The 25,941-nt window shown below is 37.3% G+C and overlaps 1 protein-coding gene across 3 annotated transcripts in view; it reads left to right on the forward strand.

Moving 5' to 3' along the window:
* Nucleotides 1-25,941, forward strand: part of IPO11 (importin 11) — a 94,295-nt gene that overhangs the window by 23,646 nt on the left and 44,708 nt on the right. For all 3 annotated transcript variants that reach the window (XM_084305406.1, XM_084305407.1, XM_084305408.1), the window contains 15 exons: nt 4,879-5,011; nt 5,309-5,367; nt 6,228-6,276; nt 9,344-9,414; nt 11,101-11,293; nt 12,111-12,263; nt 12,495-12,538; nt 13,356-13,446; nt 14,880-14,927; nt 15,478-15,583; nt 17,481-17,607; nt 19,352-19,385; nt 19,559-19,599; nt 20,798-20,914; nt 23,636-23,749. In XM_084305406.1, the coding sequence (XP_084161532.1) occupies nt 4,879-5,011; nt 5,309-5,367; nt 6,228-6,276; nt 9,344-9,414; nt 11,101-11,293; nt 12,111-12,263; nt 12,495-12,538; nt 13,356-13,446; nt 14,880-14,927; nt 15,478-15,583; nt 17,481-17,607; nt 19,352-19,385; nt 19,559-19,599; nt 20,798-20,914; nt 23,636-23,749 (1,380 nt within the window). The remainder of the gene's footprint in view (nt 1-4,878; nt 5,012-5,308; nt 5,368-6,227; nt 6,277-9,343; nt 9,415-11,100; nt 11,294-12,110; nt 12,264-12,494; nt 12,539-13,355; nt 13,447-14,879; nt 14,928-15,477; nt 15,584-17,480; nt 17,608-19,351; nt 19,386-19,558; nt 19,600-20,797; nt 20,915-23,635; nt 23,750-25,941) is intronic.

Consider the following 25,941-nt stretch of genomic DNA (forward strand, 5'->3'; position numbering starts at 1 on the left):
TTTCTAGCACTCTCCTAAAAGAAGCAGCTGTGAATGTTGCTGATGCATATGGAGATAGGGGGGAAAAAAAAAAAAAAAAACTGAACTTCAAAGCTCCATCTACATAAATAGTCAAATCTCAGTACATAGGCAGAACAGAATAAATAGGTCATAAGGTGTAGTATTGTTAAAGTTGTCTTGTCCAAAGGTACCTGTGCAGTTTTTCAGCCATTTCACAAGATTCAAAAAGAGCTCAGATACCTTCAATCATATTTCACTTGTTTCCAACAAGCTCATTAAGTTTGTGTGATCTTCTTTCTTGTGGAATACCATTTTTCCAGCACAGCACTTTCTTTATATATTATTTTGTTGTTGGAGAAAGAAAACTTCAGGTGTGAAGAAAAGGCATATAACATTTTTTTAAAAATTTATGGGGAGAGCATTTCATATCCAAAATACAATTGAAATTTCCTAACCTTTAAGCACAGTTTAAGTCTTTACATTTAAACATTTGTTGTTTTTTTAATTTTTGGATAAGTTCAATACCTAGAGTTCTTCTATCATCTGATTTGAAATTAACAAATATTAGTGTGTTCAGTTTCACTGTGAAGAAAAATAAACAGCTCTGAACTCTATATGTGCAGAGTTTTTTTAATGTTATGTGGAAAAAGGAGATCTTTTGAGCATCTGGCACTATGGTATCCATACTTTATGATTTTAACAGCAGCAAAACTGGTCAACTTTGCAGTTTGCTTCTTCTGTCTCCTGGTAAAGGGAATTTTTCTGTCTCCTGGTAAAGGAAACTACAGGCCTGTCAGTTTGACCTCAGTGCCAGGGAAGCTCATGGAGCAGATTCTCCTGAGAGTCATCACGCAGCACTTGCAGGGCAAGCAGGTGATCAGGCCCAGTCAGCATGGGTTTATGAAAGGCAGGTCCTGCTTGACGAACCTGATCTCCTTCTATGACAAAGTGACGCGCTGGGTGGACGAGGGAAAGGCTGTGCATGTGGTCTACCTTGACTTCAGCAAGGCTTTTGACACCGTCTCCCACAGCATTCTCCTCAAGAAACTGGCTGCTCTTGGCTTGGACTGGCGCACGCTTTGTTGGGTTAGAAACTGGCTGGATAGCCGGGCCCAAAGAGTCGTGGTGAATGGAGCCAAGTCCAGTTGGAGGCCAGTCACTAGTGGCGTCCCCCAGGGCTCGGTGCTGGGGCCAGTCCTCTTTAATATCTTCATCAATGATCTGGACAAGGGCATTGAGTGCACCCTCAGTAAGTTTGCAGATGACACCAAGCTATGCGCATGTGTCGATCTGCTCGAAGGTAGGAAGGCTCTGCAGGAGGATCTGGATAGGCTGCACCGATGGGCTGAGGTCAACTGCATGAAGTTCAACAAGGCCAAGTGCCGGGTCCTGCACCTGGGGCGCAATAACCCCAAGCAGAGCTACAGGCTGGGAGATGAGTGGTTGGAGAGCTGTCAGGCAGAGAAGGACCTGGGAGTGATGGTGGATAGTCGGCTGAATATGAGCCAGCAGTGTGCTCAGGTGGCCAAGAAGACCAACGGCATCCTGGCTTGCATAAGAAATGGTGTGACCAGCAGGGCTAGGGAGGTGATCGTCCCCCTGTACTCGGCTCTGGTGAGGCCGCACCTCGAGTACTGTGTTCAGTTTTGGGCCCCTCGCTACAAGAAGGACATCGAGGTGCTTGAGCGGGTGCAGAGAAGGGTGACGAAGCTGGTGAGGGGCCGGGAGAACAAGTCCTACGAGGAGCGGCTGAGGGAGCTGGGCTTGTTCAGCCTGGAGAAGAGGAGGCTCAGGGGTGACCTTATCGCTCTCTATAGGTACCTCAAGGGAGGCTGTAGCGAGGTGGGGGTTGGTCTGTTCTCCCACATGCCTGGTGACAGGACGAGGGGGAATGGGCTTAAGTTGAGCCAGGGGAGGTTTAGGTTAGATGTTAGGAAGAACTTCTTCACTGAAAGGGTTGTGAGGCACTGGAACAGGCTGCCCAGGGAAGTGGTGGAGTCACCATCCCTGGGAGTCTTCAAAAGACGTTTAGATGTAGAGCTTAGGGATATGGTTTAGTGGGGACTGCTAGCGTTAGGTCAGAGGTTGGACTCGATGATCTTGAGGTCTCTTCCAACCTAGAAATTCTGTGATTCTGTGAATTCACATTAAACGGCAGGTGATTTCTCTTGGACAGGTTATTATTTCTCATAATAAATAAGAGCCATGCTAAATATTTTTACAGCTTTTGAGTGTCCGCACTTCGGAACTTCTGTATCTTTTGAAACAAGAGGACAAGGTTTCTTACCCTAATTCTTTGTATTACTTTTGTGTATTGATCATCCGGACAAGGTACATAGCTATATTGGAAAAGATATCGTGAATAGCTGCAAATCAGTGAAAACATCAATTACATTATTTTTTCCAGTTTCTTATGTTTTTTGGGCCTTCTCCAAACTGGCCTTGAACACCTCCAGGGATGGGGCATCCAGAGCTTCTCTGGGCAACCTGTGCTACTGCCTCACCTCCTGCTGAGTGAGAAGAATTTTCTCCTAACATCTATAGTCGAAATCTCTCCTCTTTAAGTTTAAAAACGTTCCTTCTTGTCCTATCATTATTTGCCTGAGGAAAAAGCTACTCTCCATCCTTTTTATAAGCTCCCTTTAAGTAATGAAAAGCTGCAATGAGGTCTCCCTTGGAGCCTTCTCTTCTTCAGGCTGAACAGCCCTACCTCTCTCAACCTGTCTTCACAGGAGGTGCTCCAGGCCTCTGATCATCATTGTGGCCCTCCTCTGGACTCGGACTCACTTTAACAGCTCCACATCCTTGTGCTGGGGACCTCAGACCCAGATGTAGGACTCCAAGTGGGGCCTCACAAAAACAGAGCAGAGGAGCACAATCCCCTCCTTCCACCTGCTGGCCACTCCTCTGTTGATGCAGCCCAGGATGTGGTTGGCTGTCTGTGCTGCAAATGCACGTTGCCAGCTCGTGTTGAGCCTTTTGGACCCCCAGGTCCTTCTCTGCAGGGCTGCTCTCACTATGTGTCTGTACTTCTGTCTGGAATTGCCCCAGCCCAGGGACAATGTTGCTGTCATCAGTGCACCTTGCACTTGGACTTGTTGAACCTCATTAGGATCGCATGGTCCCACTTCTCCAGCCTGTCCAGGTTCCTTTGGATGGTATCTCTTCCTTCTGTTGTATCAATTTCACCACTCAGCTTGCTGAGAGTGCACTCGATCCCACTGTCATTATGATGTTGATAAAGATAGTAAACAGCACTAGTCCCAGAACAGGCCCTTGAGGGTCACCACTCATCACCAGCCTCCACCTGGACATAGAGCTATTGACCACCACTCTCTGGCTGTGCCCATCAAGCTGATTCCTTATCCACTGAATGGTCCACCTTTCAAATCCATCTCTCTCCAAGTTGTAGATCAGGATTTCATGTGGGACCATGTCAAAGACCTTACAGAAGTCCAGGTAGATATTGGTTGATCTTCCCGTGTCAACTAATGCAGTCATATTGTTATAGAAGGCCGCCAGACCTGCTTTTCACTTACAGTGGGAGGCACATTGCTCCCCCAACCCCTGCCCAGTGTTTCAGGGACTCAAGAGATGTGGGAAGCCTGACTGGCAGTGAAGTCTGAGGTAAAGAAGTTGCTGGGTACCTCATCCTTCTCCATGTCTATTGTCATCAGTCCTCCTCTCTCGTTTATCAGAGGGGGCATGCTGTCCTTGGCCTTCCTTTTCTGGCCAATGTATGTATAGAATCCCTTCTTGTTATTCTTTGCATCCCTTGCCAAGCTCAGTTCCATCCATGCCTTGGCTTTCTTGATCCCATCCCAGCACACCCAGACAGCATCCCTATGCTCTCCCCAGGCCACATGTCCCTGTTTCCACTGCCTGTGCATTTCCTTCTTGTGCCTCAGTCTGACCAGCAGGTCCTTGCTCAGCCACCCTGGTTTCCTGCTGTTCCTTCTTGCTTTCTTATGCATTTACGATGATCTTGCATATTTATTCTTCAGCTTACATCTCTTACTACTACCACAATCACACTTTGTCTGCTTTATCGACTAAAGGAATTTAAATTAGCCTAGCCCCATGATGAGGTCTTTAGGTAATGCGAATTACCTAAAGTAAAAGTAAAGTAATGCAAATTACAATTGCCATTTGAATGACTTCAGATGTTAAAAGTATGTGGTGGGTCTTCCTATTGGATGGTATACATTTGTGGTTCTCTTTCTCCCCGTTATTGTTAATAAAGCAATTGCTATTTTGAAAACCATCAAGCATTCTATATTTTAAATGATTTGAGGTGAATCCAGGGTTTGCAGATATCATGGTTGTAAGTTTCAGTGTAAGCATTGTTCAATACTATTTTGCTTAGCTATATGCATGTAACTACTACGTGTTTTCACAGTGTAATTTGATTCAGATGTTGCCTGTAGTGTAAGACAAGTAGTTTAAATCTTGTGAGAAAGAAGGCAATAAGAACAGCTGGAATTTTTTTGAAGCTTCCTACTCTGTTGTAGACCTGTGGCTAGAGTTAGTGAAGATCAGGTAAGAAAGGAGGCCTAGATAGTTAGTTTTAAAGCGATAGTGGTAGGACAAGTAGTCAGGGATGCAAATGAGTCTGTCACAGCATACTCAAATTAAGACAAGAAATGTTTCTGGAAAACAGCGTTAGGTCAGTACAACTTGGTACACCAAAGTGTACCAATGAGTGAAACATTCAAACACCAAAGTGTTTGAATGAGTGAAACACTGTTGCTTAGAAGAAGATGGATTATACTTCTTATACAAGAAGATGGATTAAGTAATAGTCTCAATTGCCATTTAAAATTTATGAATATATTGTAATACATTCAGGAAATAAAATATGCTGTTGATCTTTTGCAGCTTGCATCTGGTATTTATAGCTTTGCATGTTCCTTGTGGAATCATCATACAGATACGTTCCTACAACAAGCTTGTAGAGGGGATGAAGCTGCTGCTACAAATTCCTTAGAAAGAACCTTGTTATCATTGAAAGGTAATAATACAGAATAATTATTTAATAATGAGTATTTAATAGTAATATAATAATAATTTAATAATGAAATAAGTTTCTTCACACCTGATGATTAACAGTTAAAGAGTAAACAGAATACCCGTAATGTACAGAATTCTAAATTATTTCAGGAATCACGTTAGGTATGATAGAGGTATCCAAAGGCCCGAAATTTATGTATTTTTTTAATTTGGAAATTGGAAGAAATGCACAGCAACTAATCACGTTCTGAAATCTGAACATGAGAAATATCTACACAACTAACTTCTTTTTTCCTAGTGCTTCGTAAACTAACAGTCCATGGGTTTGTAGAACCTCATCGAAGTGCAGAGGTGATGGTAAGTTATATACATCTGTTTCTAATTGTAAAATCTCTTGTCATTATTTCAGGTGTTACAGCAATGTTTAAAGATGGCTGAAAGACGCATTTTTGTTTTGTAAAGGAAATTAAAGTAATACTCTATCAAAGTTGCCCTCCTGTAAGTTAAGGATCATCAGACCCTAGATAGATCCTAGATACTGTGACATCAATGGCAAGATGTCTTTGGGGAAAGAAAAAAAAAAAAAAAAAAAAAAAAACTTAAAAAGTGTCCCATCCAGTTTGTGTCATGTGATAATAGCATCTCTCTCTCTACCGGTAGATTTCAAGTGTACTCTTCCCCCCATCATTTGAAAAGATGTTTTTAATTTAATGATGAATGTAATGGTGTATATATCCATGATAGATTTTCTCTGATTATGAGATGAAAGCCTGTGGTATGCAGCCCATCTAGGGCAAAAACAAAAATAAGAAAATGAAATCCAAACCTCTCCTTCACCTCAAAACACTTCAAGTTGCTGAAAAAGTTGGGTACCTAATAGCTACATCCTAAACTGTGAAGTAGAGAACAGTTATACCTGCCATATTACATGCTGAGTTCAAGAGGAAAGATTGTAAAGCAGGAGTCTGTATTTACAGACTCCTCTTTCTATTGGAGGTATTATGCTATTTGTGTGGTGCTAACAAAGATCATCTGCTAGCTAGCTAATTACTTGTTTCATGATGAAATTGCTTGTCCATTAAAATTAATTACTTAATTGAAAGTGATCCTGGGATGTCTGAGCCATTAACGTGTATGTTTGGCTCAACTCTCTTTTCATAACACAGTGCAAAATGAGCTTAATCTATAGACACATATACTGTTATTACATTTTTCAGGGTTTTCTACATGCAGTGTTTGAACGGCTAAAACAGTTTCTGGAGTGTAGTAAGTATCTTAATCTTTCCTTGTGTTTTTTAAATATTAGAAATTGGATGAAAGAGTAATACAGTTCTATCAAAATATTTTTTTATAAATGCAGAGTTGTTATTTTAAATGGTGCTGAAACTGCACAGGAAAGACTAAATAACTTTTTTTTGCTTTTGTATTGAAAGACTAAAACCCCACCAAAATCATACCCAGTGTTACAATGTCTATTTTGGGGAGAAGAAAATCTTAACCCATGGAGTGACAAAGTATGCATACTCAAATATGTAGATATTACAGAAACACACATCTTGAATATTCTTTTTGTTTTTCATATTTCCTTGAGTCTACTATATATTTTGGTAACTGTCAAATGGGAAATAATTACCACATTCAGCTGTATGTACTTTATGCCTGGCAGAATAGTACTCTTAGGCAGACAACCACAACCATGGGTTAACACAGTCAACAGAAGTATAAGCATAATTGGCAAGTGTTACTGCTTTTGCAGGGAAGTTACCTAAAGCAGGTAAAAAAAAAAAAAAAAAAAAAAAGAGAAGCTCACTGGTATTGCATCTGAACTGACTGCTTTTCTGCTCACTTGCAGTAGGCCTGCAAAGCCATTCATTCATTTAATTCACCCATAGTGCAAACCATTCTTTAATTTGAAGCTTGTCAGGCCACTCTCTCAGGATTCAACAATTTTTTTTTTTCCAATGTTTGATGTCTGAACTGAATAGAAATACTTTTTTGATACTAATGAAAGTAGTTGGCTCCAGAACTTGTACTTAGGTGAGAAGCGCTGATCTGGACTCTGAACCTTGTTTATATGAAAGCTTACAGAAACCTCCATTCTGCACAATGCCAAAACATTTTTTTAATTTTTTTTTTGTCTTCTAAAATACGATCTTCTATAATACAAGCTTCTCTGCATGCAACTGTTCGCCCTGTCTGCTGTGCTGTAATCACGCACTTTCTGCCCCTTCTTTCATTGTTGGCTATATAATCTCCTGGCATAAACTGAATGACTTTTAAGGCGATCCCATCTTGATGCTTTATGGTTGTCATAGGATTTAGATGTCCTAAGATAAGAAATGAGCTGAGGCTTACTACACTTTGGTTTCTATAGAATCACAGAATGGTTTGGGTTGGAAGGGACCTTAAAGATCATCGAATTCCACCCTCCTATCATGGGCAGGGACACTTCTCACCAGACCAGGTTGCCCAAAGCCCCATCCAGCCTGGCATTGAGCACTTCGAAGGATGGGGCATCCACAGCTTGTCTGGGCAACCTTTCTCAGTGCCTCATCACCCTCTGAATAAAGAATTTCTTCCTAATATCAAATCTAAACCTACCACCTTAAAGCCATTCCTCGTTGTCCTATCACTCCAGTCACTCCAAGACAGAGATTCCTCCCCAACTCTCCCGTAGGCCCCCTCCAGTTACTGGAAGTCTGCTGTAAGGTCTCCCTGGAGCCTTCTCTTCTTCAAGCTGAACAACCCTAACTCTCTCAGCCTGTCCTCACAGGAGAGGTGCTCCAGTTCATCCTCATGGTCCTCCTCTGGACTTGCTTCAAGAGCTCCATGCCTTTGTGCTAGGGGCTCCAGAGTGCTTATGGGAGGGGTCTCATGAGAGCAGAGCAGAAGGCCAGAATCACCTCTCTTACCCTGCTGTCCCTGCTTCTTTTGATGCAGCACAGGATATGGTTGGCTTTCTGGGCTACAAGTGCAGATTGCCAGCTTATGTCAAGCTTCTTGTCCACCAACCCCCCCCCAGGTCCTTCTCAGGGCTGTTCTCAATCCGTTGTCCACCCAGCCTGTATTTGTACTTAGGATTGCCCTAGCCCAAACGCAGGACCTTGCACTTGACCATGTTGAATTCCATGAGGCTTGTACAGGCCCACCTCTCAGGCCTGCCCAGGTACCTCTGAATGGTATCCCTTCCCTCCAGCATGTGGACCCCACCCCTCATCTTGGTGTCATCTGCAAACTTGGTGAGGGTGCACTCAATCCCACTGTCCATGTCACTGGCAAAGATGTTAGTGCCAGTCCCAATACTGACCCCTGAGCAACACCACTCATTACTGATCTCTACCTGGACAGTGAGCCATTGACCGCAACTCTTCGAGTGCAACCATCTAAGACTTATCCACCGAGTGGTCCATCTGTCAAATCCATGTCTCTCCAATTTAGAGACAAGAATATTGTGTGGGACAGTGCTAAATGCTTTGCACAAGACCAGGTAGATGATGTCAGTTGCTGTTCCCCTATCTACCACAGCTGTAACTCCATCATAGAAGACCGGATTTCTCAGGGATGATGTGCCCTTAGTGAAGTCATGGTGGCTGTCACCAGTCAGCTCCTTATTTTCCATGTGCCTTAGTGCAGTTTGCAGGAGGATGTGCTTCTTGATGTTGCCTGGCACAGAGGTGAGACTGACTGGCCTGTAGTCCTTACCAGTAAGCTGTTTTTCAAAAGCACACACCACTAACTATAATGAAACTAGAATTTACTTCTGTTATATCATCTTCTTTGCTTGTATGCTGTCAGTATGGCTGTCTTTTGTTTTTTTCTATTTTCTTATAAAAGCTTTCTTTGTTTTCTAAATTCAGATTGTTCTTTTTTTAAATCCAGACTCTTTTCCAGTGTCCATAATCTTTTTTTTTTAAGATGGGTTTTCTAGTAAGGCACATACATAGATATGTAATAAGGATATACCATAGTATTCTTATAAGGACATTTTAAGCTTTTCAGTCTGCTCTTGCTAGCATTTTGCTTGCATTATTTTGACTGTCTTTTATGATTGAGTGGTGTGTAATGATGTCCCAACTGTTTTACTCAGATCAGTTATAGTGACTTTCACTGCAGCTGAGAGAAATGGTTAAAGATTATTTTTTTGCAATACTCATTTCCTTCAATTTATGACTTTGAATTTACTCTGCCATAGAACATTTTTTTCTGGCTGCTATAACCCCTGAACTGCAGATAAAACAAGTTGTTCACCAGTATTAACTTTTTAAGATGTAGCTATCCAGAAAGAAAAGGGGAGTCTGAAAAAATGATAGTTGTTAAATATCTGATTTACCAGGTAGAAGTATAAGAGCAGAAAACGTATGCAGAGATCGTCTAGAAAAGACTATAATTCTGTTCACTAAAGTGGTAAGTATATTCTCCATACAGTTACTGAATAGATTTGAGCAGTGCAGTCCCCAGTCCCCAATATGTATGTTCCTTAAAACCAGTAGGTTTCAGATTTTGTCAAGAAGAAGGTACTGCAGCTTGGAACTTCTTTGCTATACAATAGCCTTTATTTTATTTTATTTTATTTTATTTTTCAGAAATGTATTTGTATGTTCATGCTGACATAAATCACAGGAGCAAAGAATCCATTTCCTTAGTGCAAATAGAATGGCATTCTATAAGTAAATTATTAACTAGTCTTTTGTTTAAAAAATAAAAATAAAAAATCATGGTCTTTATTAGAAATAATGAGGTTTTCCATCCAGTTAAGTACTTCTATAAGTACTTAGATTGCTATTTCTAAGGCGCTGTTAGTTCTATTGAATCTCTGGCTAGTTCTGGTTTACTGAAAGAAAATTAACAAAAATAACCCTTCTCTTTCTCAGTTTTACAGTCTATGACTTCTGTATAATATAGTACATTTTGAGTTTTTAGCTAATTCTGTGCAACCATTAATTGTGTTACCAGAAGGTGATTTTAGCATTGACATTTGCTTTGCCTTTAATAGGTATAAAACCTAATGACTTCCCATTGTTTGCAAATTATGTTTTGGGACAATGGTTCTAATTTAAATGTTCAGCATAATTATAATAGGTGGGAGGCACACAAGCTGTTAGCAAAATTGAACTGAAGGTACTCAACTCAACATTCTTAGTCTTTATCATAGTACATCTTCTTTTGAACTAATAAGTCTTCTTTTAACTAATAAGCAGAGTATGGGGGCACATCTTTTTTCATCTTTTTTTTTTCCCCTCAGAGACCTGGAGAGAAAGCACACGTTATTCATAGATAATCTACCACCTCTAGATGTAAGAATTTAGCTTTAGGCATTTTTGCAAGTAGTAGAGATTAGGAAGTTGTAAGCACATTCTAGACCACAAGTTAGAAGAACTAAGGTCAAGAAGTAAGTGCTTGTTCTGCAGTGTTGGGTGCATGGGGGAAAAAAAGAATTTAAACTTCCTACACTTGCACCTCCTGTCCTTATGTCCCATGTGTTTAATTATGAGAATGTCAGTAGTATCTGTTATGCCTAATGAACAGATAGTAAGTATCTGTAGTGACCTATTTAAATATTTTTCCTTATGTTCTGTGTACATTGGAATTGCTTTTTGTGATTCGGTATAGGATGTCTGGAAATTGGCAATAATTTCCTGTATGTTTATGGTCCAGTGAAAATACAGAGGGTTGCCTCTCCTTAGTAGTTACCCATTTGGAGGCTGGAATTTTTTTTAAACAACATGAACCTTAAATGCTGCTCTAGAAGTACCTGTGGATATCAATGTGCTAAAATGTTGACAGCTTTAATTGAAGTGGATGTGTTTTACATACTGTGTTGCTATCAAGTTGGTCAAGTTGAAAACAGGTATTGATCCTTAAACTTTTAACAAAGGATAATTTTGAACGTGAATCAAGAATTTAGTGGAGAAACTAGTGCTTCATTAAGCGTTGATACCGGTCTTTTCCTAATTTCCTCCTTTCAATTTTATTTTCTATAATTCTGTATAAATAGAAAGCTTTTCTGTAATTTTTTATGAAAGTATTTAATGCAAGACTTGCACAAAAATTAATTTGATTCTTTTGCTCTTCTCCTTGCTTAATTTCTAGCTTTTGGACTTCCTGGATCAACATCCTTTTTCATTTACGTCTTTAATTCAGAGATCATTGGAATTTGCTGTAAGCTATGTTTTCACAGAGGCTGGTGAAGGAGTTGTATTTGAGCGCTTCATTGTACAGTGTATGAATCTCATCAAGATGATTGTAAAAAATTATGCTTATAAGCCATCAAAATATATTGAAGGTACTGCTGCTATTTACTAAATATATTTTTATATTTTGTGAAAAAAAATTAGCAAGTTGTAAGTGAACTCCTTTGAGTCATACTTTTGAAGCACTTAATGCATCAATACTTAGTAATATGCTTCTGTCTCTATACAGGTAATTCTTGTGTTGATGGTTAAAGTGTTGATATATATGGACATAGATTTGCCAAACATATACAGTGTTTGTTTTGGCTGTATAGCATGAAGTATTTGTTTTTATTGCTGCTTTCTATAACCAGTGTTAATTCCTTAAAACAAAAACAAACAAAAAATGTTATCCTGGTTGTTTTTAACATTATATTTGGATAAACTTTTTGAATAGATATAAACGAAACCTTCTTTGAATTCTGTGTTTTTTAATTACATTCTTCAGTAATGTGGTGTGTGTGTGTGTGTGTGTGTATAAAGCAGTAAAGCAGTGTTTTTCACTTTAGTAGCTGTAAAACTTGATAAATATTTTGTGAAGCTGTACTGACTGAAAGACTGTCTTATTGTAGTGTTTGAGAACTCCCGTAAAATTAAATTACAGAATCACAGAATGGTTTGGGTAGGAAAGGACCTTAAGGATTACCAAGTTCCAACTCCACTGCCATGGGCAGGGACATGTCCCATGGCAGTGACACCTCCCACCAGACCGGGCTGCCCAAAGCCTCATCCAGCCTGGCTTTGAACACTTCCAGGGATGGGGCATCCACAGCTTCTCTGGACAACCTGTGCCAGTGCCTCACCACACTTATACTGAAGGATTTCCTCACTATTTAATTGTAATCTGGATTTTTATGCGTTTCATTTCAGATAGCAGTCCTGAAACTCTTGAAGCACATAAAATAAAGACGGCATTTTTCACATATCCAACACTAATGGAGATATGTAGGAGATTAGTCACTCACTATTTTCTGCTGACAGAGGAAGAATTAACAATGTGGGAAGAGGACCCAGAAGGCTTCAGTAAGAAACTTGTATAGTTGGCCACAATTTATTTAGATATGGGTATAATATATGTACCTCCTACAATATTGGTTGTTTACTTTTTGCAGTCTTGCTAAATTGCCTCCAGAGGGAGTGTTTTCCGTAATGTGAGAGCTTCCTCAGTTGTCCATGACACTCACATTTAAATACTAAACTTTGTTTGAACCATAGCTGAACTAATGCTTTCTCCTTTTCTTTGTGAAATAATAGCTGTAGAAGAGACAGGAGGAGATTCTTGGAAGTACAGTCTCAGAGTAAGTATTTCACTTTGAAATAAAACATTCTACATCTCCGCGTGCGCTTCTTGATAGTCTTATAACCAGGAGAGATGATAGGTGGTAAAAAGATAAGTTCATGTTTCTCAAAAAAATCTTTAGTTAAAGAAATTTAATTCAAATTAATGTAAATGAACTCCATTTGTTTATCAATGGTTAAACTTTCTGAAATGTATTGGAAACTATGCGCTTCATATTCTAGAAGGGAGGAAAAGGAGTTTGCTTCAGCATTTTGTGTTGTGTAGGATCTGGTGGTTATTGAAGAGAAATTGTCTCTTTTTTAAACTGATAACTGATGTTATCACTAATGACTTTATTAGTATACATGATGAATGAAGTTTCAGATGCATCTGTACCTTTCAGATCAGATCAAAAATGTTCTTTTGGAGTGAATCTCCCAATTATCCATGCTGTGCTTTGCTTTGCAAGATCTCAAAGCATATTTGCTGGGTTACTTTCAGATTAAAATAACTTTGCATATCTAGTGCAAGTATAGCATTCAGTCCAAATGACTGAACTAATGCAAAGGGAAACTGAGTGTGGTCGTTAGCTTCTCAGTTTTTGTGTTACTTCACAGATGCAGTCTTGTACCACAGAGCTCGCTAATATTGTTTCATATTATATGCTGTATAAAACGAAATGATATTTCATATAAAACTAATTTATCTACAGAAGATTACATTTCAAATTGTGGCTTTCACTGTAAGGTATTCAGTACTTAAAAAATTCAGCATAAAATACATTTTAATTGCCATTTTCTTGACTCTGAAACGTTTTTTTTTTTTTAATTTTTCAGCCATGTACAGAAGTTCTTTTTATTGATATTTTCCATGAGTACAATCAGACTCTGACCCCTGTGCTTTTAGAAATGGTACACAGTCTGCAAGGTAAGCTGTTTGAAACATACAGAAACTGTAAAATGTAGTGTTCTTTGTTTTTTATAAACTGCTTTATCAACTTTTGTCAAATACTAAACAATTTAACCTTGTGATAGCTAATGCTACATAGCACATTCATTCTGTATTTGAAAGAATTTGTTAATACATTAAAATTTTTAAACTTGCTATAAAAAAATACAATGTGTACGTAGGAAGAGGAAATCCTAAGGATTCCTTCCTTTTCAGTGTGACTTTTAGATGAATGACAAAGATTGAAGCATTTCTGCTTCCGTGAAGTTTCAGGCTTTCTTGAGAATGGTGAAGTTTAATGAAGTCTGTGAATTGTTTTTTACCAGGAACTTTCTGTTCAAATGTTGCAAGACAGTTTATGTTGATTTTTCCATGTCTATGCAAGAATCGGGGGGAAAAAAACATTTAAATAGAAAGCTCAAGGTATGCTGTTGTTTTGGAGGGTCTAGAGGACTTTCCAGCTCTGTACAATCTACTTTTAAAATCTTAATCTTTTTCTGTATGAAACAGAAGCCTTTGCAGGCTGAGAAGTTACTTTTTTTTTTTTTTTGCTCCCAAACTTAAGTTAAGCATCCATAGAAGACAACAAGTAATAACTGGCCCTTTTTCTCTAGTATTTTGGCTTAGGTTTTGTTTCTCCAGGTTGCATCTTATGTAATGTTTTGTATTTGACATATATATTTGATATATTCTACTATAATGTTTTGTATTTGAACTTACCAGAATGACTCAGTACATCCTATTAAATAGAAACAAGGCTCAGAAAATGAATGTTTATTTCTGACTTCACATCCAGAACCTCTTCATATACACAAGTTTCTGGATGGTTTGCTGTGGTTTGATACTGGGAACTGCAGATCCCTTATAGAAGTGTTATTTTGTTTTCCGAGAATTATGAAAGATACTATTTTTATGTTATCAGATACTCATACTTTTTTTTTCCCTGAAGACCCTTAGTACCCATTTCTGGGTATTTTCATTTTGAGACTTACAGTTAAAGTACAAGATGGTATTAAGAATTCATTATTTTCAAGACTTGGGAAAATTTTTACTTAGGCATTCTAAGCACACATGCATAAACATATAAAGTATATCAGAACTACGTCTGGGTAGTAACTGTTTGCAGTGTCTACCTCATGGTAGACACGGTCTTCAATCTGCTCATTAAAATACAATTTCTGACTTGCATATTGCCATGAAAGGTAATTCTGATCTGAGGAAGCAAGTCAAGAATAGGTTGTGAAAGCATATTCACTGAAAAAGGTATAAAATGTGAAACACTGACTTGTAAGTAAAAACAACGTAGTCCTAATTTAGAGTATAGTTAGTTGAAGCATAAGCTCTTTAAGAAAGCATCTTGCTTGCAGTCTTTATTTTAGTTATGCTTTTTTCTTTAACTTTTTGTCTTGTAGGAACTACCAACATGGAAGATACCAGTGCTATACTGATTAAAGATGCTGGTAAATTAAATTTTACTTTACCTTTGAAGAAACAGAGCTGCTATTGTGTATGTGCTTGACTTCTTAAACGTTATATGAAGCATATGCAAGATGTATTTTTTAAGACATTTGGAAAGTAGGATCTGAGTCCTATTTTTCCTTGAGCTTGATGTCAGTGTTAACTTTTAGAGAGACTCGTGTAAATATATGATACTTTTTCAGCTTTTTAACAAGCAATTAGACAATGTCCTTTACCTTCCTATTTTTTCCTCTCTGCAAGTAAATGAACTGCAATGCCGTCATGACTATATCTATTTTATAAATAGGTATATTTTTTGGCAAAAGAACTGTCTGAGGCCTCTAATGAAACAACTCTTGATATTAGAATGAGATCTTCATTGTTCTTATTGCTTTTAACTATTTTCAGGAGTGTTTAAGTTATATACATTGCTTTTGTTTGTTGCACTTACACTAGCAAAAGTGTTTTTAGTCTTAAATTTGACTGAGTATTTAGAATTAAAAATAAAACATTAAACAAAACAATAAGCATGACTTTATTGTTTTTTCCCAGTGTATAATGCAGTTGGACTGGCTGCTTATGAGCTGTTTGATAGTGTGGATTTTGATCAGTGGTTTAAAAACCAACTACTAGCAGAGCTACAGGTTTCTCATAACAGGTAAACACCTTGGTTTGGTATGTATTTCTTATTTAAACATGAATTATTGTTAGTCTGGTAAGTCTGGTAAGATAGAAGATCTGATTGCAAAATTACAAAATGCTTGTTATTTATAACACATCCACCAAATGAACAGAGGCATGAAATACGAATATATAAACACTCACACATGTAACGTTCATGAAACTGATATTTTGTTGTTTGTTAGTGTGGTGGCTATTTTCCACTCTCTGTAAAGATATTATCACTCTGTCCTCTTGAAGCTCTTTGACTTCACTAAACTTTCTCAGCACAGCCGTATTTTCTTATTTAAAGAAAATTTCTTAGGCCTCCAGACTTCCCAGAACCCCTTAGGCAGCAAAGTCCTCCTGAAACCTGTGGAAGTGATTTCTGTGAAGCTGTAGTTTAGCCAACGTGGTGATTTGTTCTTCTGTACTAGTACAAGCCCCCTGTAGCACTTTTCAGTTAATTTGGCCAGCAATAAAATATGGAAGTAGGGGCAAATTTGAATTACGTTTACAAAGTGTGAATGATTACAGTCTGGTTCTATGTGAAAAGTCTTACATAGTTTGTCTGCCAAGGGTTTTTCATCCCACCAAAGTCATCTTCGCTTGGATGGCCTTCATCTGAGTACCTGTCTTTAGTGTCTAAGGTACTGTCTAAGTCTTCGGTGTTTAAGGTATTTTGAAAGATATTTTTTGGTACCTCGGAATAGAGATGGACGACTCCGACTAGGAAGACAATTTTCCTCCCATTTCCTCAGGCTGTCACCCTTCCCTTGGGGGAAGAATGCTAAATGCTTTTCTACTGCTATCCTCATTAGGTGAATTCCAAATCACCCTTTGACTCAGAATATGTCTTACTGTGCTTTTCAAAGTCATTGGTAGTGACCCTAATGTCCTTTGAAAAAATTAGCTATTTTTTCTTCTGTATTTGAAATTCAAATAACGGTTGAGTCTGGTGAAATAAAATATGAACTAATTTGTATGCTAATGCCCTGAAGAGCTGCTATAAGTTGTAAATGACTTTACATAACGAGCTGCTAGTTGACTTTTTTATTTGTAAATGGCAGTTATAAACATTTTCTCTACAAATACAGTTAAATTTCATGTACAGTGGAAGATCCTGCTAAACTTAAATACTTGCCATTACAATATACTTCTCTTCTAATTATTTACTTTAACTGTGTCCGCTGATGCTTTTTTTTATTTTCCTCATTAGTCTTTTTTTAATATCACAAATCTATCCTGCTATCTGCCAGCGGCCAAGTACTGTAATGGTTATGCTAAATGTCAGAAAAATGGGAAAAAATGAGAGATCCTGTATATATGATTGTTCCTTTGCTGTAATGCTGCCCCAGCACCAGTCTCTAAATAAAGCTGATGTCATATTGGCAGCATATTCTGTTTTTGGCATATTTATGGTGGTATATTTATGCAATCTACACGTATATCATTAGCAAAAATTGACAAAACTTTTCCACAGGTGATACAGTTGTATTTATAGTAGGAAAAACCATTTGGTTGGCATTTGTGATATCCTGGGATGAAATTGCTGTGGGGGCAGGAGCTTACAGTAGTTATTGCTGTGTTATGCGCAAAATAAACAGTGTTTGTGACAACTTCAAGATTCATTTAGGAAAAGTGGTGGTTTTTTGTGTGTGTGTTTTCAGACATGAATTTGTTTCCCAAGCCTTCTGGTGAAGAATTTTGATTTGATAAAAAATTACTACATTAAAGTTACGGAAAGTTGGTCTTGACAAAATAATTTTTTAATAGTTGTTTTGCAGAATATTGTGTTCGTATTGATTGTTAGATTTATTTTTCATCAAAGTATTTTAGAACAGCAAACATAATGAATGAATATAATATTTTTTCCCATCTTTTTTTTTTTTAAGGTATAAACCAATACGTCGACGAGTAATCTGGCTGATTGGGCAGTGGATTTCAGTTAAATTCAAATCAGACTTGAGGCCTATGTTGTATGAGGCAATTCGTAACTTGCTTCAAGACCAAGACCTAGTGGTAAATATAAGAAATGTTTTGGGTTACACATGCTCTATAAACATAAGTGTAACATGCATACTGTACCGTATATAAACTTTGGAAACTCCGTAACATCACACTTCAAAGTCTGTTGTGTCATGCAGAAAATAATCTGTTTGGAAGTTTGGGGGGAGTCTGTGGAAATGCTGGAAAACAAGTTTGCAGGCATGAAACCAACTTAAGATGTCCACTAGGTGATAAATCTGGGAAAATGAATGGCAAGAGCATCCGTTTTTGTAACAAAGTTGTGAGGCATCTTGAGATAGATTATTTATTAACTCAGGAACACTTTGTGTAGATAAACTATGTCACAGAATATCCTTGTTTTATGTGGTATACAATATTATTTAAGCATCAACATAGCTATTGTCTGCTGGCAGATTATGGTAAATGTCATTGGTTGCTAAGCTGCTGTTTGAGCACAACTCTGGTTCAAGCAACAATTTCAGTTTACCAGCAGGTGAAGTTAAGTTGAGAACCTGTATTAGTGTTTTTTTTGTTTTGAACAGACCTAGCATCTACCCAACAAACAAAACAAAAGAAAAAAAAAGTGAAGAAAACTGCCAAAACCTAGATAGTTTGTTAGTTAAATATTACTAGCTGGCAATCTAACAGTTATTTCTGTGACAGCTTCTCCAGACAGCTTTAGCAAAAGCAGGATGAATTTTCCTGCCAATGCTATGACTTCTTAGTTAGCGCTTTCCCGATATCTACCAGGGAAGAACATGCTACCTTTTGAGATTGATTTATTTGCTTTTTGGGTGACAGCAAGACATGAGATAATATCAAATTAAACTCCTTTGCTGTTGCGACATTTTCTATCACAGGCTTATGATGGAAAGATCTTGCTTAATTCTTTTTTGACTTCTGTGAAGGTTTTGCTTGAGTTGTTTTTCCAGGTAGTATCTCCAGGTAATGCCAAACAAACTGCAAACGATACTAAAAGCAAACAAAAACGTGGCTTGACTAACTAACCAAATTTCTTGTATCACAAGTAGCGTGGCCAGCAGGACTAGGGAAGTGATTGCTTCCCTGAACTTGGCCTCTGGTGAGGCTGCACCTCAAATAAATGCTGTGTTCAGTTTTGGGCACTTGACTACAAAAAGGACATAAAGGTGCTGGAGTGTGCCCAAAGAAGAGCAACAAAACTGGTGAAGGGTCTAGAGATTAAGTCTTATGGGGAGCAGCTCAGAGAGATGGGATTATTTAGCCTGGAGAAAAGGAGGATCTGGAGACCTTATTGCTCTCTTCAACTACCTCAAAGGAGGTTGGAGCAAGGTGGGGGGTCAGTGTCTTCTCCCTGGCAGCAAGTGATAGGACAAGAGGAAATGGCCTCAAGTTGTTCCAGAAGAAGTTTAGCTTGGATATTTGGAAAAATTTCTCCACTGAAAGGGTTGTGAGGCATTGGAAAAGGTTGCCCCATGGAAGTAGTTGCTTCACAATCCATGGAGGTATTCAAAAGACAGATAAAAGTGGTGCTTAGAGATATGGTCAGTAGACTTGGCAGTACTAGGTTAATGGTTAGATGTGATGATCTTGGAGGCGTTTTCCAACCTAAAGGATTCTATGTTTTTATGATTCTGTAACCAAATTTCTTAGAGGGTGACAGATCACAAAGAACAATTCAATTACTAAAATAACTGGTTTGATGTTTTTAGATACTATGTTGATAATCAGGATAATGTTTAATGGACATAAGTGTTATGCGTATTTTGTCTTTCAGGTTCGTATTGAAACTGCTACAACACTGAAGTTAAATATCCTTTTAGTAACATAGAAACTTGATTAATTCTAAATTAGATGTTACTGGAAAATAAGGAGCTTTAAACTTACTACTAAAATTTTCACATTATAATTGTTATGTATTCATAAAATAATAGCTTGCTGTAGTCTTGTGCAATGTGCATTATTTTCCTTAATGGCTTTTTACCTGTTGATGACTTTGAATTCAGAACTGACCAGTTCTTACCGGTAAGGGCATCTATATGGATGTATTCTCATGAGCTGGAATATCCATAGAGAAAAGCAGGAAAAAACATGTCCTATTTCATTTTAAACCAAGTTATTTAGTAATCAGTGTGTCTGCGTCTGCATTTATTTTTAGTTTTCATAGGGCAAAATGTGAAGATTGATGTTGCTGCCCTTAAGGTTGCTGATGTGCAGTATTCAGACAGACAATTCAAAACCTGGCTATTACAATTTCTTTTTGTGGTGTTTAGTACTTTATATACGTGTTACCAGATGCTAAGATTTTTCATGCTCAGACAGTATGTATGCTGTTGTTAGTGAGTAGTTTCCTTCTTGCCTGTTTCAAACAGTACTTCCAAACATTCTGTTGCACATCAGTACTAAACATAGACATGTGGTTAAAATAGTGCATTAAAAACATGGATTTGTTCTCCTATTTTGGTGTTTCTTAATGTGGTCATCATTGCTGGCATTGAATAAACAAAATGCTACTTATAAATGCAGCAAAAAATTATGTTGATATTTAAATGTAGCAGGTGTTTGTCCTCATTAGGTTGCGACCTCTGTGTTAACTGTAACTTTGGGGGGGAGGAGGAGGGAATGAAATGCAGAGTGTATCTATACTCTAAACATTGGTTAAGATGTTTTTTTAAGTTCAAAATCTAATTTTTACCTTCTGATCCAAGAGCTGGAAGACCATACTTTTGCTCTAACCCTAGCAAAGCGTTCCGTTTGGAGCGAAGGTTTTCAGCTTCATAGAATTTTGTTTGTGAAATTATGTTCATACTATCTGAAACACGAAAATGATCTGTGTTCAGATTGATTACATACTTGAACTGTTACGTAAGAGCGTGAATTATGTTGGTTAGTCTGTGGATATCTAATGTGCATTTTTCCAAATGAAAGAGTAACATTTTGCACACTTCTATGAAATTTGAAAGTCACTTAATCTTTCAGTGTTGTAAGTGTACTGAAAAACTCACAATTCATATTACTGATTGGAAAGGGTTCTTCATCAAGAGGGTGATTGAGCACTGTTTGGACAACGCTCTCAAAATTAGGGTTTGATTTTTGGGTGGTACAGTGTAGAGCCAGGAGTTGGAGTCAATGAATGTTGTGGGTTCCTTTCGACTCAGGGTGTTCTATGTTTCTTGGATATTTTTTTCGATGGTCTAATACCTAGTTCTTTTTTTTCTTTTAGTATCTGGAATCCATGTTTACACTGCTCTTTCAACTACTTCAGGAAGTAACAGAATGTGACACAAAAATGCATGTTCTTCATGTTCTGTCATGTGTGAATGAGAGAGTCAATGTACAGGTATTTTTTCTTCTAGAATTCAGACAGTGTTAGCTTTATATTAACACCACAGAACTTACTGTTTTGGGCTTTTGCAAAAATAGTAGAAAAATAGCATTGGTTAGTCGACTGGTTGTTGTTAGGGTAGGTGCCTGTATTATTTCCTTTATTTGGTCATCTACTTTTTAGTTTTCATTTATCTTTTTGTGTAATATTGTTCTTGTTCCATGTTCTGGTTTAACACGTCTGGCAGCTAGATACCACACAGCCGTTTGCTCACCCTTCCCCCTCCCTGTCTGGGATGGGGAAGAGAAATGGGAAAGTGAAGCCTGTGAGTTGAGATGGAGACTGTTTATTAAGACAGGAAAATAATAATAACAATAATGATGATAATAGTATTACTAATAATGTGTACAAAGCAAGTGATGCACAATGCAATTGCTCACCACCCGCTGACCGATGCCAGCCTAACCCCAAGCAGTCTGGCCCTCCCACCCCAGCTAGCCACCCCTATATATCGTTCAGCATGACTCCATGTGGTATGGAATACCCCTTTGGGCAGTTTGGTTCAGCTGCTCTAGGTCTGTCCCCTCCCAGCTCTTGCTGTACCCCCAGCCTGCTCATTGGCAGGACAGAGTGGGAAGCTGAAATGTCCTTGGCTTGGTGTAAGCACTGCTCTGCAACAATTAAAACATCGGGGTGTTATCAGCACTCTTCTCATCCTAAGCCAAGACATAGCACCCTATCAGCTACTAGGAAGAAAATTAACTCTGTTCTAACTGAAACCAGGATATTCCATTACTATAACTTTTTAAATTACTATTTATTTGTGGGATTCACTCACTTTTTGGAGTACAGAATGCATTTCTCTGCTTATTTTAATGCATTTCTTGCAGTTTTCATTTTTTCCATTTTGTATTCTAGTTATATCATCTTACATCTGACCTATAACTTTATTAAACCTTATATATTAGACATTTCTGGGGACAAAATGCTTTATATTCCCAAGGAATTCTCATTGGCATGGGTAAGGGTCAGGATTGCCTGACTACAGCACTAGTTAACACAAACTTGGAATTTGACATGCAGTTACCAACTTCCTGCTAAAGTATATAGTTTGGTTTAAACTTAAAAGATGATATTTTTTGCAGAAGTAAAAATGAATCGTTGACTGCTTTTGTCTCTCTTCTGGTTTGCTGTGTTACTCTATTAAGGGCAGAGACAGTGCATGCTTTGTAGTTTCTCCACCTTCTACAAGTAATTCTGTGTGAGAGCCAACTGTAGCTCTCTTAATTTTCCCTCGTAGGAACAGTCAATGTGATAGCAGATTTATCTGCATTTGTATTTATATCAGCCATGGAAGCAGCAGGAAAAGCGACTTCAGTAAGAGTCTTTGAGTCTGTTAAGATTAATTCATTATTAAGTACTGTAGTAAAAAAGTAGACTAAAGTTTTAGCCATGTAGAGCATCATAGAGAAAATTAGGTTAGGACAACCATCTGGAGGTACAATGCAAGCATGTCAGAGTTTATTCAGGATCCTCTCCAGCTGAATTTTGAACATCTCTGACAATGGCAATTCTGCAGTCTTTGTTTTGAACTGAATGCTTGGTGTTTTATAATAACTGTGGATAAAAACTAGCATCTGGCTATTGACTGTTGTTTCTGGGAGAAAGCAGTTGCTGTGTGGTTTTATTTGTGCTTTCTTTTTAGTAGGGGGGAAGCTTTTCAGATGACACTCCGTGTGTCATCTGAAGGGTTCATATAGGTTTTAGAATTATGTTTAGTGTCCTGTCATGGGCTCTTTCATTCTTGTCATTATCACAGGGTAGATGTAACCCTGTAGTGATTCTGTCTTTCTCCCCAGAGCTGACAACATTGTTAGTTTGAACTAGAATTCAGTGGGAAGTGACGATTTTCTTGTTTCCATTTAAAATTTTATACTATTCCTTCTCAAAAAAAAAAATCTAAGTTTTGATGTACATTGGAACATTTATATCTGAGTTTACTTCATTTTTCTTGCTTTTTGTACTTTTCACCATTTTGGAAAACTTCTTAAACTTAAAATAATCTTTACGGATTTATAAATGCTTAATTCTCAAGTCTTAAGCACAGAAAACAAAACTCTAGCTTGTTAATAGTCCTGCTGTTACAGATGTCAAGAGAACAGGCATACACTTAAAATGTGCAATAGGTAACTTCTTGGTTATTTTGCTTGCAATTGAGTGTTTTTTTTGTTTTGTTTTGTTTTTTGCTGAAGTCCTGTGTTTTTTTTTTTGTTTTGTTTTCCCAGAAATATGATGATGATAGATGTAACAGCTTCAGATTAGTGTCCTGCTCTGGAAACTTAGTATGTTTGAAAACTTCATATAAAATAGCATTCAGGAACTACACTGTCTCTAAGGATCCTTTTTCCTGGCACTGCTTCTGGCCTTCTTAATTCAGCAATTGTGTTGTAGTGAAGACGCATGTGATACATATATTGAAATGTCTTCAGTTATTAAGTTACCATTCATGTTCTATTTAATACTTAAGCTTTATTGTCACCACAAATGTTACCATGTTAGATGTGAGATGTTAGCATGTTGTTTTCAAACCCCTATTTGGTCAGAAATCACTTCAGTCACAGAGTAAGGAATATGCTGTTTAAGGGAAACCTCTTAAATCTGTCAGAAATCATGTTTGGGGTAAATTAATGGCATTTTTTCACATATTAAGAAACACATTTGTGTTTTGAACTTCAGATACGACCATATGTAGGATGTTTGGTTCAGTATTTACCACTCCTTTGGAAACAGAGCGAGGACCACAATATGCTGCGGTGTGCCATTCTGACCACTCTAATCCATCTTGTTCAGGTAAGATGTCAAAAGTACAGAAATGTTGCTGGTGTTTCCTTCACTTTTCTCTTATCAATCATGTCTGCAGGCTCTCAATGTGTATGTGTGTCTGGGGGGGGGGTATAATTTTTTACATATTTATATAGATAAATTTGGATATACTTTACATATTTTGCCTTTAAAGACTATTTTTAAATGCTATTCAGTCTTATAAAAACATAGTGCTATGAATGGAGATAATCACAGCTATTCATTTATATTTATAATATTTAAGTATTCAACTGTTTTGTTTCCAGAGGGTTGTTCAGGAAAACCAGTTCTTTAAGCACATAAGCATGTGTTCTGGAACATTTTAGTTTGGTTTTGTTATCTTGGAATTGAACCTCTTTTGGTGTCTGTAAAACATCTTGTTCTGGCTTCCTTTCTATCCCAGAAGACATTCAGAATGTCAGTCTCTTCTGACAATGTATATGCTTCATACTTCAGCAGTGCAGGTGCACCTGTTTCCCCAATGTGTTTCATTCAGCTCTCAAGGATGCAAAATTCCTATTTTGGTTGTAGGCTTCGTGACGAAAGTGAGCCATTTCTAAATCATCGGCTGAGAAGTAGGCCATCATAACTAGCTTCAGAGCAGTGCCTGGTTTTTTAATTTGGCTTTTAATTCAGGTTGTCATTAAATGTTTATCGTTTAATCCTAACTCTTTGGTTTAATGTCTTTCAAGGATTTTTTTGGCATTAACTAATTATGGGTCATCTTTAGCATTCTGACCCTTCTGTTACCATTTTTACTGTTGTCTTTTTACTATATAATCCATGATACCTGTAATACCTGTGCTCTTACGATAATTTCTGCAACATTATGTAGCATGTGAGAAAAATACTTTTTCTCAGCTTTTATGATGTTCTCTTCTGCTTTGTTCATGTGTTATATGGAGCAGAGATAATAGCAGCTTTGAGTTGCCTGCTTCGTTATATAATTAATTTGCTTCACATATGCTTGTGTTTGAATTTCAAATTTTGATTTTCTTTTGAGAATTCATCCATGCTTATAAGTCTTTTTGAGTATACTTGAGTATTTTGTCTTTCTCAGTGTTTGCTTTAAAATGGTATTGTCAAAGCTATTAAAATTTCTTTAAGTATGGTCTGTCACCTTACCTTTATTAATGACAGCAGCTTCTAAGTAAAATAACATAAATGTAGTAATACTGAGAATAAAGGTAAATACAATGATTCTTAGACCATTTTGTTGTAGGTTTTTGTAGACGTTTTTGTAGTTCTGCATGTTGTAGGAAACTTTTCCTGGCCCATAATATATTGATGGTGTTTATCAACATTAGGTTTCATTTGCACATAGTTCGTTTAGTTAATTTTATATAGTTCCCTTGACAAAGATAGATCTAGGTATAACTAAAAGACAAGGATAAGATCTAGGTATAAATAAATCCTTAAATCTGAAATAACAAGAAATATCCCTGGTCTTGGCAGGAAAAAAAGTGGCAGTAAGTTAATTAAAAAAAAGAATAAAGTGATCTATAACCATATACTGCCTGCAGAATTAAAGCTATTAAACACTTCCCTAATATGCATTGTATCCCACAAACCAACCTTCTCTAGTCCATATTGTATCTCCAACTAACTAACTAAATAAATGTAGAATTAGCGAAGATCGTGAAGGGCTTCTAGGATGTAGGGCAGCTTCCATACAGGAAAAGATTAAATATGCAGGCAGTCTTGAACCTGGGGAGAGGCATGACTAAAGGGGTATTATTGAAGGTCTATGAAAACATTTAACACTGGAATAAAAGTGTAAAAGGAGCTGTTATACGTTACAACTAAAATAAAAGTTATAGTTCTTTTAAAAGGCAGGTTAGTTCATTAAAAAAATAATAATAATAATTCCATAATGCATAAATTGTGGAATTTCTTACAGGCCACCATGGAGGCCAAAACAAAATAAACTCAAAAGAGTTTAGACACATTTATGGAAGGCTCTTTGTTGTTGTTGTTGTTTCTCTTTTAATCAAAATTTATTTAAAAACAGGAATAATAAATTATTCTACAAAACAAAGCGTTAATTGAAAAATATCAGTTTTAAACTCAAGTTTACAAATGTTAGTAATCATATAAAAGTTGCATTCAATTAGCCTTAATTCTCTCTTGTAGTAATATTGCAAAATGGCCAGTAGTTTCCATTTTAATAATTCCAATCT

This window comes from Netta rufina, assembly GCF_964035555.1.
Source record: "Netta rufina genome assembly, chromosome: Z".
NCBI lineage: Eukaryota > Metazoa > Chordata > Aves > Anseriformes > Anatidae > Netta > Netta rufina.